This window comes from Pygocentrus nattereri, chromosome 4, assembly GCF_015220715.1.
Source record: "Pygocentrus nattereri isolate fPygNat1 chromosome 4, fPygNat1.pri, whole genome shotgun sequence".
Taxonomy (NCBI): Eukaryota; Metazoa; Chordata; class Actinopteri; order Characiformes; family Serrasalmidae; genus Pygocentrus; species Pygocentrus nattereri.
In genome coordinates this window covers 35,988,768-36,006,231 of record NC_051214.1, presented here as the reverse complement: position 1 = coordinate 36,006,231, position 17,464 = coordinate 35,988,768, and the positions used below count along the sequence as shown (strand labels likewise).

The following is a 17,464-nucleotide window of genomic DNA, read 5'->3' as shown; positions in this document are numbered from 1 at the left end:
TGTAAACAAAGTCATTCTGAGTAGTCTGATGTTAAATTGTGAATTCACAGTGGTGGTGGTAGGAACCAGGGATCACAATGTCTACGAAGCAAATGTAGCATTTTATGTATTATCCTAAGTACACATCTCTTCTGAGTTTTTATATTCTGTCTGGTAAAGTTTAGAGTAAATACTTCAGACGTCTGGTTCCTATCACCACCACTGTGAACAATTCTAGCTTGAGTTTTACATCAAACCACTCTGAACGACTTTATTTACATTTTAATGATCTATACCAGAAATGTGAAAAAAGTAGTGAATTACCCTTTAAAGAACCTCCCACGTGATGTAACAGTCCTATACAAAATAATATTTTTTCTCCCTGATATGTCTTATGTCTCAACTAAGACCTGTTTTATTTTTAAGAATGTACTTTACTTCTCTTAGATGACCTGTTGGACCACATGCTGTCCCTTCTGTGCCATTAAGCAGTGATGGTATCACTGTTTCTTGCTGTTATTTATTTATTTCTTCACACAACACTCTTAAATGTTTAATAGCAGTCCTAAAGGCAAGTGTCTAACAACCCACAGCAGGCCATAGTGTTCACTACACTCACACAACACTGCAGGCTATAGGCAGTTACAAAGGAAAAGCGGTACACGTAAATACATACTGTATGTAACATATTTAATAAGCATATGAAATCTATTTGAACAGATTCCTAGCAATACATAGTTCATACTAGTATTAGAAAGTCAATGATAATATTTGGTATCATAATATTCTAAAACAATCAGTCAATGGGAGGAACTGAAAATGGAAGACTGGAGTACAACAGAGAGTTTAAAAGAAGAATCCTGTTGTTCAGGCTGAGAGCACACTAACACACATCTCTCTCACAGAATATAAAGTTAATAAGCATCACAGTCCTGGATGTTGCTGTTGTAACCCTGCAATTTCCTTTGGGATTAATAAAGTTTTTATCTAGCTGTCTATCAGTGTATCTAAGTAGTGCTAAGGCTACTGACTGCATGGACAACTCTATCTGATTCTTACATGGCTTCCCGGGAGAACTTCTCACTCGCTTTCACCGGAATGATGAAGTAACTGACAGGCTGCTGTGTGCCAGTCTTGTCTTTGTACTTCCCTCTGTGTTTCTGTGCCAGCTGAAAGGCAAAAAATAGTAAGAACTACTACATGCATTTACTACATTTACTACTTGTCTGTCAAAGTGCATCTTGTATGGTTTCCTTTTCACTCTTATGCCCTCTTTGATATTTCTCTTATTATTCTACATTTCCTAACCTGCAGTTCTAGAATTGAAGATGCCAAAAGGGCTTTGACAATGACAGAGTGATGCAATGGAAGAACCGTCTTAGAATCCCTAAACAACCTTTCAGTATATGGTCCTTTGAAGGCCCTTATGCGAAAATGTGCCTGATATGGCAAACCCAAAGTAAAAGGGGACATTGTTCCCCATACTTTGAGCTTTAAAAGAGAACACTCTCAACCATCAGAATAACTGTATGAATTACTGACACAGAGTAATTAGAATTGAGGAGTTAATTTACATGTGACTCATAGATCTCTAAACTGATCTCTGACTCTTGTTGGTTATCACAGTCACATGTTTTGAAGGTAAGGTCCCACAGATTTGCTGGCATTTGCTCATTTGTTGCTTATGTTGCAAAATAAGACGATCATTACTGCTGTGAATAACAGATTTTAAAATGATTTGCGGAAGTTGAATCCTGAGATTTCGATCTTTCTAATTGCATATTGCATCACTGTATTGTTAGTCAATGCATGAAAGTCACATAATCCAATACACTTACACATGTTTATTCAGCCTACCGCAGTTCAGCCTTGCCCATTTACACCAAAGTTATAAGGAGTGTTGCACTCCGGACTCCTTTTTTGAATGAGGCACGATACAGGGCAATCAGAACTGAGAGTTCATTTACATATATCTGTTTAAAGGCAAAACATGTTTAATTCTAAGAAAGGTTGGAAAATTGCCTTGTGAAAATAAATGATGGCTGTTTTTGCTACATAAAACAACAAACATTATCAGAGGGCCTCAGGAACAAAAAATAAAATGCAAGATAAATGTAGAATAGGGGTCCTTAAACACTCAAATCAAACCACTCACAACATCACTTTAAACACTGTACTGGCACCTTTTTAGGAGTGTAGGTCATCTGCAGGATGCCTCTTTCTTCAGCTTTATATTCTGTTCATTGGACATGCAATGTACAACCCCTGGCAAAAATGATGGAATCACCACTCTTGGATGAAGATCTTTCAATTGTTTAATTTGGTAGAAAAAAATAATCACAGAGACATGTCACAAAACTTTTTTTTTCAAAACTCCAACCTTCTGGCATTAATAAAACAATAAAAAAAGGAAATAAATATAATTGTTGTAGTCAGTCACCATTGTGTATTTAGATCAAGTAGAGGAAAAAAATTATGGAATCACTAAATTCTGAGGAAAATATTATGGAATCGCTCTGTAATTTGCCGTTCTAAAATGAACACCTGCACCAGATTAAATCTGCTAATTAGCCTTCAGTTAAAAAAAGAGTGCTCACAACTTGGATTGTGGACTGTGGATGACTGGATGAAAGTAATCTTCGGTGATGAATCGCGAATCTGCATTGGACAAGGTGATGATGCTGGAACTTTTGTTTGGTGCCGGTCCAATGAAATTTATAAAGATGACTGCCTGAAGAAAACATGTAAATTTCCACAGTCATTGATGATCTGGGGTGGCATGTCAGGTAAAGGCACAGGGGAGATGAGTCATTACATCTTCAATAAATGCCAGACTACATTGAAATTTTGGACACGTTTCTTATTCCATCAGCTGAAAGGATGTTTGGTGATGATGACTTCATTTTTCAAGATAATGATGTATCTTGCCATAGGGCAAAGGACGTGCAAACTTTCCTTCAAGAAAGACATATAATGTCAATGGCATGGCCTGCAAATAGTCCAGATCTCAATCCAGTTGAAAAATCTCTGGTGGGAATTGATGAAAATGGTCAATGACAGGGCTCCAACCCTGCAAGGCTGATCTGGCAACAGCAATAACAGACAGTTGCAGACGGACTGATGAAGAATATTGTTTGTCATTAGTTAAGTCCATGGCTTAGAGAATTCAAGCTGTTATAAAAGCCAGCGGTGGTGCAACAAAGTACTAATGGTGCAGTGTTTTTCTCATGATTCCATAATATTTTCCTTAGAATTTAGTGATTCCATATTTCTTTCCTCTACTTGATCTAAAAACACAATGGTGACTGACTACAACAATTATATTTATTTCTTTTTTTTTTATTGTTTTCTTAATGCCAGAAGGTTGGAATTTTGAAAAAAAAAAAGTTTTGTGGAATGTCTCTGTGATTAACTTTTTTCTACAAAATTAAACAATTGAAAGATCTTCCTCCAAGAGTGGTTATTCCATCATTTTTTGCCAGTGGTTGTATTAGCATATGGAGTTACTTTTGTGCCAGAACTTTAAATAAAATAATACAATCCACAAGCAAAATATGAAGTATTGGCACAGTCCAGTGAAGATCATAGAGAACTATACATTACCACTCCTCACCTCATCAAAGTGTTTGATCTCTCGCTGGCGCTCGAAATCTACATTGTATCGTGTCCAGTAGGGGCTGTAAAGGGCCCGATCTCTGCTCCATGGACCTCCAGCACTGGAGATGGAAGGGAACATGCCACCTGTGCTGTACTGACTTGCACTTCGGGTCATGGCTGCACCCCGCGTGTCAAGAAAATACTTGATGGTTGCATTTCCAAAGGTGACCCCATACTGGAACTTGGCGGTTGGCACATGCCCACGGTACCTAAACAATTCAGCATTAGTCACATAGTCAATACTGATAGCAAAATGACAGCAGTTCATATCTCACTGTCATAACTCTTGTAGTCTAATGTAAAATCAATCAGGTGACCAATGACTGATTCTAAATGCATTTGATGGTTTCCTAATGAGATCTAAAGATTCGAAAGGTATTCTACAAGAAAATAGAGGTCACTATTAGAAGCCAGAAGCCATTATACTAATTCCCATTAGAAAGCAAAGCCAAAATCCTAATCGTGTCTTATGGTCCTTTTTCAGCAGGGTAGTCAGTGGTCGTGGTGACCAAGCGCACTTCTCGCCTGCAACTGAGGTACTGAAAAATTAGCTAAGCTCATATCTTTACCCAGGCATCAGAGACGCTGGAATGTAGGTGGCGTTGTTGTGTGTGATAAGAGAGCCATTTCCTCTGAGGGTCGTGCCTGACATGCTGGACTCACTCCTGACCACAGCGCCGGGCTCGCGGACTACAGCTACAGCTACAACACAGAGTTGCCTGGCAACCACTTACTCCTCGCGTGACTCAGTCCGCGCTGCATTGTTACGCACGTGTTAACTTGACCGTTCTGGCGCCAATTTGGATTCACGTTGCCTTTTACGACGTCTTTGTTTCTTAATGACGTTTTATCTATATAAAAAACAGATAATCTTACGTGAAAATGTGAATTCGATCTCATGAGAGTTGGTCGTCACAGTGAATGACATCACAACTGATCGCGTCTGTCTCCTGCTGCCAGAGCCGGTTTAAGGGGAGCCTGGCCACTTCCTGTTTATCCAGTTATATGAGAAACATCACTGCAAAACGTTAGAGAGCGCCCGCGAGCGAGACCTCAAAGAATGGAGATAAATGAAGCCAAAAAAGAAAAGTTAAAATAGTTTCTAACCACTTGTCCACGACCTTCAATTTTGGAAAGCAGAGAGATTATAAAATTAATAATAATAATAATAATAATAATAAAGAAAAATTACCTGTATATTTCTTTTTATCTGCACCAAAAGCAGCCTTACTGCTACTGAGAGGGATTGTTTGGTATTCGTGCTGCTGAGTGCTGATTGGTTTTCATTACTGCTGCTGAGTGCTGATTGGTTTTCATTACTGCTGCTGAGTGCTGATTGGTGAGCTGATCAGCTGATTGGCTGAGTGAAGTCGCCTGGTTTGCACTTACTGATGCCGTTGATGGAGCTCAGAAGCACCCAAAACATATAAGAGCAGTGTTGAAATGTTTTATGCTGTTCTGTCTTCAGGAAATAAGGGCATTCCTCAATATAAAAGTCTTTTACATACTACGCTTTTCTCGAATGCTTTTCATTTCGGACTCGCTCAGGAGCGCCATCTAGTTACAGACAAACTCGAAAGACATGACTGTGTGTAATACTTAACTATACACGTTTTCTGCCACTACCTAGCCCCGCCATCCAACAGTGAGCACCCAGAAAGGTAGGGCTGAAAAACAAAAATGCTCCTCCAGGGCAATTTTTAAAACCAACCTATAGAAGCTGTTGTATTGTCTACTGTCTATTGTACACAGTCTAAAACATAAATCATCATTCAAGCCTCGTCATAGTCTAGTAACCTAGCCAGTTGAATGCTGTTTTGGGTTTCTGCGGCATTTAATGGTAACGTTGTCTTTAGAGCTAACTGATGTCAGGCATCTACAAATGTAAAATGAATCTAGCCACATGGCACCAAAAAATGGTTCTTCTACTGTTACAAGCTTGACTTCATACCAATAGAAGAATCCTTTATTTGGTGCTACATAGAGCTATATACAACACTTTCTCCATCAGTCTGAAGAACCATTTCATCATGTACAGAACCATTTAGCATTAAGCATGAAATGGTTATATATACAACTTTATATTGAACCCTTTTATTGAAGAACCTTCGAAGAACCACCTTTTTAGGAGAGTTGAAAAACAGCATAGCTGGTCACCAGCAAAACCAGTTGTGTTTTGTACGCTGGTATGCTGGTCAGCAGAAGTCGAAGTGAATATGCTGGTCAACCAGTGCTTCAGCAAGGAGGTCAAGAAATAAAAGCTTCTAGTGGTATCACTGCAGTATCACGGTGAAGCGTCTGGAGGCTCACTGGTTGGTCTCGTCACTAGTTTTAAGGCTCTTTGAAGCAGTTATACAGTTGCTACCATCAGCGATACCTACGTGTTCTTTCTTACGCTGTTCCACCCCGCTGAGTTTGTACCGATGTTGGGCTTGCAGACATCTCGTTTAAACACCGCCCCCTGGTGTCAGCCAGCATCATCGCCCTACAGCACGGCGTGAGCAGAGCAGCGCGCATCAGTGCCAAAGGAGCGGAGGGGTCTGAGCAGAGGTGCAGTGTTCTGCGTAAAGGCAGCAAAATGAAAGCACTTTAATTATTTATTGCTCTTTTTAGGCAGAGAGCAGAGCGGGTGTTGTCTATGGGAGCATTTTGTCTCATATCACACAAGAAAAATGAGAGAAATGAGTAGTTTTAGGAGCAGCCAGCTCGGTGTAGTTTCAGTGTAGGACTTTTCTGGCGTGTTGTTTGTCGTGTTTCCTCTATTCCGTTTGAAACTGTCATGGCTTTAGTGGTGTGTCTGAAGACGGTCACGGAGCTTCGTGGAAAAGGGGACCGGATCGCCAAAGTGTCGTTTCGAGGTACTGCTTCACTCTTTTCATCTCACATCAGCTGATTGTTGTGTGTTGAAGTTCAGTGGAGCGTCTCTTGCTCTACATAGCGATTTTTACAAGCAGTAGGCTGATGTTTTGTTTGCATGTGTGTGAAATGGTTGAGCCGCTTTCTCTGCTGAAGTTGGGGACCCCCTGACTCCCCACTGAATCACGAGCTCTTCTTATCATCTCTGGGATTACTGGGCTCCAGATTGTCGCTGTGTCGTTGCAGATTATTACTGTTTTTGTCTTGGACGCACATCTAGATGCAGAGATTCAATCCCGTGTCAAAAGCAAGATAAAATCGTTAAACAGAAAGACGAGTGTGTGTAGCCCAGTTCTACTGCATGAAAGAGCCTCAATGAGAGCAGCACGGACATGAGAGCAACATGAGAAACACAGTAACAGCATTTCAGAACCGGGTGAAGCCGACAGAGGAGGAGTGAAGCTATCTGAGTAACTTTAGTTTCAGAGACTGCAGCTCTCTCTCTCTCTCTCTCTCTCTCTCTCTCTCTCTCTCTCTCTGTCTCACTCTCTCTCTCTCTCTCTCTCTCTCTCTCTCTCTCTCTCTCTCTCTGTCTCACTCTCTCTCTCTCTCTCTCTCTCTCTCTCTCTCTCTCTCTCTCTCCCTCTCTCTCTCTCTCTCCCCCTCTCTCTCTCTCTCTCTCTCTCTCTCTCTGTCTCACTCTCTCTCTCTCTCTCTCTCTCTCTCTCTCTCTCTCTCTCCCCCTCCCTCTCTCTCTCTCTCTCTCTCTCTCTCCCCCTCCCTCTCTCTCTCTCTCTCTCTCTCTCTCTCTGTCTCACTCTCTCTCTCTCTCTCTCTCTCTCTCTCCCTCTCTCTCTCTCTCTCTCTCTCCCCCTCCCTCTCTCTCTCTCTCTCTCTCTCTCTCCCTCTCTCTCTCTCTCTCTCTCTCTCTCTGTCTCACTCTCTCTCTCTCTCTCTCTCTCTCTCTCTCTCCCCCTCCCTCTCTCTCCCTCTCTCTCTCTCTCTCTCTCTCTCTGTCTCTCTCTCCCTCTCTCTCTCTCTCTCCCTCTCTCTCTCTCTCTCTCTCTCTCTCTCTCTCTCTCTCTCTCTCTCTCTCTCTCTCTCTCTCTCTATGTCTCTCTCTCTCATTCTCTCTCTTTTGCTCTCTGTCTCCTTCTCTCCTTTTCTGTCTTCATTCTTTCTCTCTCTCTCTGTCTGTCTCTCTCTCTGTCTGTCTCTCTCTCTCTCTCTCTCTCTCTCTCTATGTGTCTCTCTCTCTCATTCTCTCTCTTTTGCTCTCTGTCTCCTTCTCTCCTTTTCTGTCTTCATTCTCTCTCTCTCTCTCTCTCTCTCTCTCTCTCGCTCTCTCTCTCCTCTCTCTCTCTGTGTCTCTCTCTCTCTCACTCTCTTTCTCTCTCTTTTGCTCTCTGTCTCCTTCTCTCTCTTCTTTCTTTTCTTTTCTGTCTTCATTCTTTCTCTCTCTCTCTCTCTCTCTCTCTCTCTGTCTCGCTCTCTGTCTACCTCTGTCTCCTCTCTCTCTCTCTCTGTCTCTCTCTCTCGCTCTCTGTCTCCTCTCTCTTCTGTCTTCATTCTCTCTCTCTGTCTCTGTCTCTCGCTCTCTGTCTCCTCTCTCTTCTGTCTTCATTCTCTCTCCCTCTCTCTGTCTCTCTCTCTCTCCTCTTCTGTTCTGTCTTAATTTTTTCTCTCTCTCTGTCTCTCTCTCTTCCTTCTCCTCCTTATCTCTATTCATTCTCTTTATCTCCCTCTCTTTCTTTTATCTCTCAATTCATTTCTTCCGTTTTCTTTCTTACAGCTCTTTTCATTCACTTTCTTTCTCCATGTCTTCCTCCAATCTTCAATCTTTTCATGATTTCTGTCCTTCCCTTTTCCCAGATCCCTCCCTCTCTCTCTGTCTCTCTCTCTCTCTCCTTTCTCTCACTCTGTCTCTCTCTCTTCCTTCCTTCTCCCCCTTATCTCTATTCATTCTCTTTATCTCCCTCCCTTTCTTTTATCTTTCAATTCATTTTCTTTTTATTCACTTTTTTCTTTTTCAGTGTCTTCCTCCAATCTTCAATCTTTTCATGATTTCTGTCCTTCTCTCTTTTCCTAGATTCTGTCTCTCTCTCTCTCTCTCTCTCTCTCTTTCTCTCTCTGTCTCTCTCTCTCTCTCTCTCTGTCTCTCTCTCTCTCTCTCTCTCCTCTCTCTCTGTCTCCCTGTGTTATGTAATGGTGTAATATCTAATTCAGAACCTTGGACAGTTCTGCGTTTGCAAACACCTTTAAGAAAATTGTGTATGTGTGTGTGTGTGTGTGTTTGTTGCTGTCACAGATTTGTTTAAGTAAAAAATAAAAAAGTAACCTGGTTGCTTTAACATGTAGGCTTTATTGAAGTTCACAGATAACAGAATGGACCTTAATTGATCAGTGTTTGGCTATTGTTTGCTATGTAATGGACTCTCAGGATCTCCCTAGACCCAGGAGGATAAATGGCTTAGAATGTATATATAGTACATACATACAGTGGCACACAGAGAATAAATTTAAATATGGCATTTTTCTGCTGCTTTAAGTGTACAGTTGTGTAATTGTACAGAGGTGGCTCTGTAGAGGGTATATAATATATATGTTAGGTTATATATGTAGAAAATCCATAAAACTGTTGACTAGTAGTGCCTGTTCAAAACACCACACTGACCTTTCTGGATATTTATTATTAATTTGTCTACAATACATTTAATACTAAGCCAAAAGGAGGCTGTACAGAAAAATAATAGTACAATGGTCAAATGAAATTTTTGTTCTGAATATGTTGTGACACAGAGTACGTCTGTGTAAGGTTTTGAGTTTTGCAATGGCTCCACAGTCCTGTTCTTCTTCCTCGTCTTTCACTCTTGCTGCCGGCCGCACCCCAGCCCAGCCTACGACTCACACTGTCCCACCCTGTCTGGAGCGGAAGTTTTTTCAGGAAACACTGGCCAAGCAGAGCCATGTCCTGTTCCTCTGAGAAGTGCACAGTAAAAGAAGTGTGAAAGAAAAGTGTAAAAGAAGCCACGTCACCCCACTGCTGCGCTCCCTTCACTGGCTTCCTGTAGCTGCGCGCATCAGATTTAAAACCCTAATGCTGGCCTACAAAGCCAAAAATGGACCAGCCCCTACCTACTTGATGGCAATGGTAAAATCTCGAACTGTACCACGAGCCCTTCGAGCTTCGAGTACAGCTCGGCTTGACCCGCCATCCTTCAAGGTGCACGGAAGACAAGCGTCGAGAATGTTCTCTGTACTGGCACCCAGGTGGTGGAATGAACTCCCACTGGCTGTCCGAACAGCAGAGTCTCTCACTGTCTTCAAACGCAGACTGAAGACTCATCTCTTTACACAGCACTTAAATGAGCACTGAACTATAAGCTGCACTTATTTTATTTATTGTATTGTATCTTATTGTTATTGTATTGCATTGAATGGCACAGAGTTCTGCGTTCAGCTCTGTTTCTTTTTCTCTCGGTGTACGCAGTGACATTTTGTTTCTAGCAGTATCTGAGCTCAGGACTGTCTCTTCTCTAACCTGTTGGTAACCAGCAAAGATACTTTCTCTAGATTGACAAAGCACTTCTTGTAAGTCGCTCTGGATAAGAGCGTCTGCTAAATGCTGTAAATGTAAATGTAAATGTAAGTGCTGCGGTGAAGTTAGCTGATTGACAAATTTGTACATTGTGTACACATAAAGTATATTGCTTCAACACAACTGCTCCCGAAAGTATAAACACCTACTTCATATCAAATATCATGTGTAGACATTGATAGTTCTATATACACAGCTAATATAATCTCCATAGAAAAGCCTTTTCAATAGAATGAGCCCCCCCCCCCCCCCCCCCCCCCCCAACACTGGGCTGTGTAGCAATACATTTACATTTACAGCATTTAGCAGACGCTCTTATCCAGAGCGACTTACAAGAAGTGCTTTGTCGATCTAGAGAAAGTATCTTTGCTAGTTGCCAATAGCTTAGAGAAAAAGCCAGTCCTGAGCTCAGATACTGCTAGATACAAATATGTCACTGCAGAAACCAAGAGAAAAAGAAACAGAGTTGAACGCAGAACTCTGTGCCATTCAATGCAATACGATAACAATAAGATACAATAAGATACAATACAATAAATAAAATAAGTGCAGCTTATAGTTCAGTGCTCATTTAAGTGCTGTGTAAAGAGATGAGTCTTCAGTCTGCGTTTGAAGACAGTGAGAGACTCTGCTGTTCGGACAGCCAGTGGGAGTTCATTCCACCACCTGGGTGCCAGTACAGAGAACATTCTCGACGCTTGTCTTCCGTGCACCTTGAAGGATGGCGGGTCAAGCCGAGCTGTACTTGAAGCTCGAAGGGCTCGTGGTACAGTTCGAGATTTCACCATTGCCATCAAGTAGGTATGGGCTGGTCCATTTTTGGCTTTGTAGGCAAGCATTAGTTTTTTAAATCTGATGCGTGCAGCTACAGGAAGCCAGTGAAGGGAGCGCAGCAGTGGGGTGACGTGGCTGAACTTGGGCAGATTGAAGACGAGTCGTGCTGCCGCATTCTGGATGAGTTGCAGAGGCTTGATGGTCTGCATGGGAAGACCAGCCAAGAGTGAGTTGCAGTAGTCAAGCCTTGAGATGACCAGAGACTGCACTAGCACCTGGGTGGCCTCTCGGGTGAGGAAGGGTCGGATCCTCCGGATGTTGTACAATAAGATTGTATTCTCTGGAGTGGTGGAGCTCGTACATTTGAGCACATTTGGAACTAATCATCCAACGTCAGTACCTGACGTCACAAATGGTCTTGTGGCTGAATGCAATCAGATTCTCACAGCAGTGTTCCAAGATCTGGGGTAACGCCTTGCCAGATAAGTGGAGGCTGTTACTGCAGCAAAGTGGGGACAAACATCTTATAGCTACCCTTGAATTCAGAATAAACAGTTGTTCACTACTGGACATGCAGTTATATATTTTATAAATATACACCCCTAAAAAAGCTTATACAACACTTTATAAATAGTCAAAGAACCCTTTGCATGATTATAGGGTTCTTTGCATCATGAAAGTGTTGTTCAGATTGATGGAAAACATGCGTGAATGTGCTATAGACGGTTGGTTTATTTAAAAGGGTTCTTCTACTGTTTCCAGCTTGACATCATAACAATAAAGAACCCTTTTGAGTGCTATATAGACCCATTTTTCAAAAGGTTCTATGTAAACTATTGACAGCACACTTTCCATCAATCTGAAAAACCCTTTCATAATGCAAAGACCCCTTTAATCATGCAAATGGTTCTTTGGGTGTTCATGGTTCTTTTTAAAGACTGTACTGTACAACAAATAACTCCTTATTAGGGGTGCACTGATAAGGGAACTGTGGGCTGCTGATGATATCAAGTATTTTTCATGTACATTTCTGCTGCTGCTGATATATAAACATCTACAAAATGTAGGAGCTATGACTAAATCTACCTGAAATACTTTATAGAGAAGTGTACCATTAAGTTGTATAGAGTTAGAAATTCAGTAAACTGAATAAAATACAGATGTTTTAGCTCAGTAGACCAGCACTGCCTAAACATTCTGCTCCTTCAGAGTGCCATAAATACATCATCAAATATTGGTTTGAAATACTGGTCAAATCTAAACATCTCTCTGATGTTTTTCAAACAAAGGTCTGCCAATTCTGATATGATTCTGATTAAGGAACAAATGCACTGAGATTGTTTGTCCAAAGAACGTGAGTAATTGTGCATTCCTCAGTAAACTACACTGAAAATCAGATGAACAAAATGTGTTATATCAATATGATTATTGCTAAAAGCAGAAAGGCAGCAGTTTTTTTATAGTTACATATTTAATTCATGTACAACCCCTTAAATTAAAAGACATTTCAATTAGTAAAATCATAACTCTGTCTCTCAAGTATACGTGGGCTTAATTCAATTACCAGGAGTCAGTGGTGTTTAAGTAGGTTGTCTTTTCTTTTCAGAACTTTATCTTAAGTATTATGCAACTGCCCCCAATTTCAGGCCCCTTGTTAGAGTTATCAAAGCCACAGTAGTCAAGCTGTGGCTTCAAAGATCCATGATACTTCTTCAGTCAGCTCGTCCATTGCCTTGGGACATTACTGGATGTGTTTCACTGCACCACATCATCGTAGGCTTCACTTGTGCTTTAGACTGCGCACAAAACATTGTCTAGCATTTTCACATTCATTGTAACAGCTCTCACTGTACTGTTCTTGACTTTGAAGTCAAGAACCTCTCATCAGTTGTCACCAAAATTTCCTAAGCATTCTTTCTCACCTTCCCAGCAGAAAGGCTCTTTGATGTTTACCTCCATTCTGCACATGGTGAAGCGCACTAAACAGAGAGAGACATGTGCCTCTGGAGCCTCTTTCATCATCAGAGGGCCTTTTGTTTACAGACTTTGGAGGATTACATAAGTTTATGTGTCTAATTCAGCTGTCCCAGAGCTGGTCGATTGCCGTATTTCTCTCACTGGCGCGTAAGTGTAATTATTATGCCAGTGTTCCATAGGTGGGTGGAATCGTTTATTTAGTCGCATTGAATCAATGGAACCTGAATGCTGAGAGCGTTGGCAGAGGAAAAAGGGCAGTTAGCTTAGCAGCTTGCAGCACTGATGCGGCTCCAGTGGGCAAACTAAGCTAGAATGAAATTTCTAATCTGAATCAACTTTGCAGTACAGCAAACACTTGATCTCAGGAAGAACAAATGCAGATGCCATATCGCATTTCTCTTCTATTTATGTGTATTTTCAAAAGGCTGTGGCTGTCAGATCTGTTTTCTTTCATGTTTCCTCCCTTTGTTAAGCCACCTGCATTGTAATCCATTTCACAATAAGCTCTTATAATGTAAATGCTGCACTTAGACTACAACAGAGCTGGTAAGAGCAGCAGCAAATTCAGAGTTGTTCATTTGCATTGTGTTGTAATTTCTCATGATTAATGTATTTGTTTTCTGATGCAGTGACCCTTGCCGTATTCCTGCTACTACACTATTAATTTCCTGTGCGAACTGTTCGCTGCGGCGTGTGTTTGAGTGCATGAGTGGCCATGCGTATGTATTTGTGTTGACAGCTTATGTTTGCTTAGCTCTTGCACTCACATTCTGTGCTACTACCAGCAGCTCCCCAGTCTGTAACCAGATCATCTTCATCATCATCATAATTTTTCTGGCTTTTCGTTGCTTTTCTTACAACAATACTCGTCAATAATCTGTTGTTCCAGAATTGTTTTAGACTGATGATTTTACTCATTCATACTGCCATGGAAGTCATGTCTGCAGTGAACAATTCAGCAGGATATCGTCCTCTATGTAATCATCATTATACTGTCTGTGTCCACTCTTTGTGTTTATATTACCAGAGACAGTTTAATACACAATCTATCCTAATCTCTGGGGCTTGTTGGAAAATTTAGATAAAGCCTGAATGTAGACCTAATGTAAACAAAAGATCAGTCCCTGCTCTGAAATAAAAGTACTTTTCAAAGGTGAATTTAATATAAAAAGTACTTATTTTTATTGTTTATACTTTAAACATGCTGTAATACATATTGTATTACTGTACAACATCTTGGCAACTTAAGTTAATTTTAATTATAATTAGCATATGATTGAATACCTAGTAAATGCATTTAGTTACGCTTTTGAGTACATTTGTAACAATTCAAGTTGCACTTAAATAGACTGTAACGTGTAGACACAACTGTTATTACACTTAAAATATATTATAAACGTGACTCTGGATTTACTGGTACACGTCAGTGCTACTAAGTAAGTTATATCTCAAGTGCATTAAACAATATTTTCATATCAATAAATTAACTTAAATACATTCATCAAAGAAAACCTTTAAGTATTCTTTTATAAAGCGTAATTAAAATACACTTGATTATTTTATTTTGAAATAAAATATATATAATATAATAAGCATAACTCAAAATGACTTAAATTATATTTTAAAAATTGAATGAAAATTCTTATGTCTAAAATTGCTTTTCTGTTTTAAACTGGAACATTTGAAAGATATTTTAAATGTACAGTCAAGCCCATATTTGACCACTAATTAGTTTGTATTACACTAATTAGTTTGTATTACACATTTAATTATACGTCATAAATAATGCACCTAAGTTGATAATGATTAAATATGCTTTTGAAGTAAGCTTCAATATGTTAAGAAACACATTGTAAACACAGGTGTATTTTCTTACAGCTTATACATCCTATAAAGTGTGTTGCTTTCAAAATATACTTTTAAAGTTTTCTCTTTACACTTTAAGTATAAAGATGTGTTCATACTTTTTAATGTCTTTGTTCACATTCACAAGGGCTGAATATTACATTACTAATACACACTCAAAGAGGAAAGCAGTAAAAAGCCAGCTGATGTTTTTCAGCATGTCTGAGATCTTTGCAGAACTGATTCTGCAGGACACACTGAAACCTTTAAGTAGTTATGTTTTTATAATGCTAATACATATTTAGGAAAAATAGATTTACTATATTTAAAGAAGATATGCCACAGTATAAAACAATGCTAATCATTTTGTTTGAAATGTTATCAATAATCATATATATTATCATCACAAAAGTCACAGCGGAAGTAAATAGCTCACTGTTCTAGTCAGTCTGCCAGCACATTTACATAGTTTACAATTTCAACTGTAACCAAAACTGTGGTAGTGATGAGATCCTATGTATTTAATTTGTTGACTGACACAATTGTACACACAGGAAACACAGAAAGATCCCAATTCTAAACAACATCCCTCCTATATATCTCTGTGTTATGCATCGTATCCATGGTATCCATTTCCCCATGGATTCTTCAAATTGGTCATCATAATTCCAAAATCTTTAGTAGGTTGTCTAATGAAAACAATCTGGATGTTAGTTGATCATAGTATAATAACAAGGCTGATTAATGTAACATCTGTGAAATTTGTTTGCTCCAAAGAAACATTCATACCATCCTTTCCCTGTATATGTCATCAGTCTATGCACTTTACAGAACATATATGTCATGTATATGACACTGTCAAAGTGAGTGAATGACCTCAGTATATGAAAATGGCTGATGATGATTATTGATTTGATGTTGGTTTTATCACCCACTGACCTTTCCCTTTCTCCACAGGCCTGTCGTTTTACTCAAGGGTGCTGGAGAACTGTGAAGATGAAGCCAGGTTTGAGGAGGTCAGTGCATTGACTCTCTCTCCCTCTCCTCTCTCAGTCTTCCAGCTGTCACTCAAGCGCACTAATCAGCACTAATCCTTTAATTTCCAATCTCAGGGGCACTGAAGCGAGTACATGTTCTCATGTTCTGGATTTTTGTAATGGAATGAATCGAATAGCTCTCCCATGTCCTAGCACATAACACTTAGTGTTACTGTTTCCTACTGCTATATAGTATAAAGAAGCAGGGGGTAGAAAGTTGGCAATAAAAAGAAACCATAAGCCTTTGGCTGCACCCACTAAATTATCTAAAATCCCCATCCCCTGCATGCCTAAGTGCTTGCCTGTCTGTAATGCTGCTTCCCCTGCGGTGCAGGTCTACCTCCGACCAGCAGCCTGCCTTTCAGTCAGATGCAGGTGAACTTGCAGAAACCTTAACTGCCTGTCTTCACTCTGAGTAAATCTCATTTGACCTGCACGCTTAATGGAGCAGATCCCATTCGGCTCACTCTTAATGAGGAAGAGTCGAGGTTTAAATTGCCAGAAAAGTCTGATCTCATTGGTGTTGCATTTAATCTCAGTGGTAGCGAAGTGAGGTCATTTCTTTGATGATTTTGTTGAAGTTCAGAAGAAATAACATCCTTAGAAATAATAGTTTTGTTCTTAATGAAAGCTTATTGAAATCTCCAAAAGTGTTTGCTTCTACATTTTGTTTATTCAATTTACAAGGCTTACGTTTTGATTCATATTTGCTGGCCCTGTGAGTAATTTGTGCATTTGAGCAGCAGCTGTGGGTACTGTTGTTAGCTTTGGTGCGTTTAACTCTTATCTCCCCAGGCTTTAGTTGTTTCTTTCACAGTGCTGACGAGTGCAAGAACTAGAACATTTCCCAGTACAGTAAAGCCAGTATGAAGCCTCCTCTTTCATCAAGCTAAGCGCTGTTTCTGCTTGTGATTAGTGTGTTCTTGTTTGGGTAATGTGTTTTGGGGAATTCATTCAGAGACCTTGGTTGAATCCCTTGTACCTCATTAAAATCTACCCCCAGAGTTGTTGGTGTGCATTGATGTTGAGTACAGTAAAAAGGCTCAGCATGCGGAACTAGAGCGTTCTATTTGCCACCATGTTTTCTATCACTGTATAAAAGAAGCATGATGCTGGTTATTGTTGGATGCACTGTTGTAGTTTATAAATGAGTGTGCACACACATTCAGAATGGAAAGCAGACTGATGAGGGCTTATATTATTATACATATTTGCACATACGCACGTGTAACTTTAATTTTATTTCAACTTTGCACATATTGTACACTTTTACTTTTACTTTTTACTATTGTTTTTAGAGTTATTCTTATATTTTCTTTTTTATTCTCTTAAGCAAAGTAAGAATTTCATTGTACAGTGTATTTGCCTGTTCTGCTGTGCATATGACGATAAAACTCTTGAATCTTGAATTATTGATTTGTTTCAGAGTAAAAATAATATATATTTTTGCCTCAGCATTAAAAACTGACATGAGCAACGCTGTTGTCATATTTTCTACATATAAAAGGTCTAAAAACCATCAAAAGGACAGTTATTAGTATTTAATAAGGTTGTTCTACCACATTTATATCAAGGTTACAGGGGATATAAACATGTGAATGGTCATTTTTGACTGTTGATGTAACACAGTGGCTATGTATGCAGAGATTTTCACCAATCTGATTGAATTCATTCATAGATTAAGACTGAGGTGTTTATACTGCATGTACACTCCATGTATCTGATAAAAATCTCCATTCAC

At 39.8% G+C, this 17,464-nt stretch overlaps 2 protein-coding genes across 18 annotated transcripts in view; one reads left to right on the top strand and one right to left on the bottom strand.

The window, feature by feature from the left end:
• Positions 1-648: 648 nt before the first annotated feature.
• fam166c (family with sequence similarity 166 member C) lies at positions 649-4,397 on the bottom strand. The gene is made up of 3 exons (XM_017681533.2): positions 4,206-4,397; positions 3,593-3,845; positions 649-1,148 (listed from the first exon to the last, which is right to left on the bottom strand). The coding sequence occupies exons 1-3, from the start codon at positions 4,286-4,288 to the stop codon at positions 1,035-1,037; spliced, it is 450 nt and encodes a 149-aa protein (XP_017537022.1). The 5' UTR covers positions 4,289-4,397; the 3' UTR covers positions 649-1,034.
• Positions 4,398-6,139: 1,742 nt separating this feature from the next.
• The window catches only part of otofa (otoferlin a), a 125,675-nt gene continuing 114,350 nt past the window's right edge, over positions 6,140-17,464 (top strand). For 15 of the 17 annotated variants that reach the window (XM_037537792.1, XM_037537789.1, XM_037537791.1 and 12 more), the window contains exons 1-2: positions 6,140-6,494; positions 15,644-15,702. In XM_037537792.1, coding sequence (XP_037393689.1) covers positions 6,416-6,494; positions 15,644-15,702 — 138 coding nt within the window. In that variant the 5' untranslated portion in view covers positions 6,140-6,415. The remainder of the gene's footprint in view (positions 6,495-15,643; positions 15,703-17,464) is intronic. The other 2 variants (XM_017682784.2, XM_037537793.1) reach the window with 1 other exon arrangement.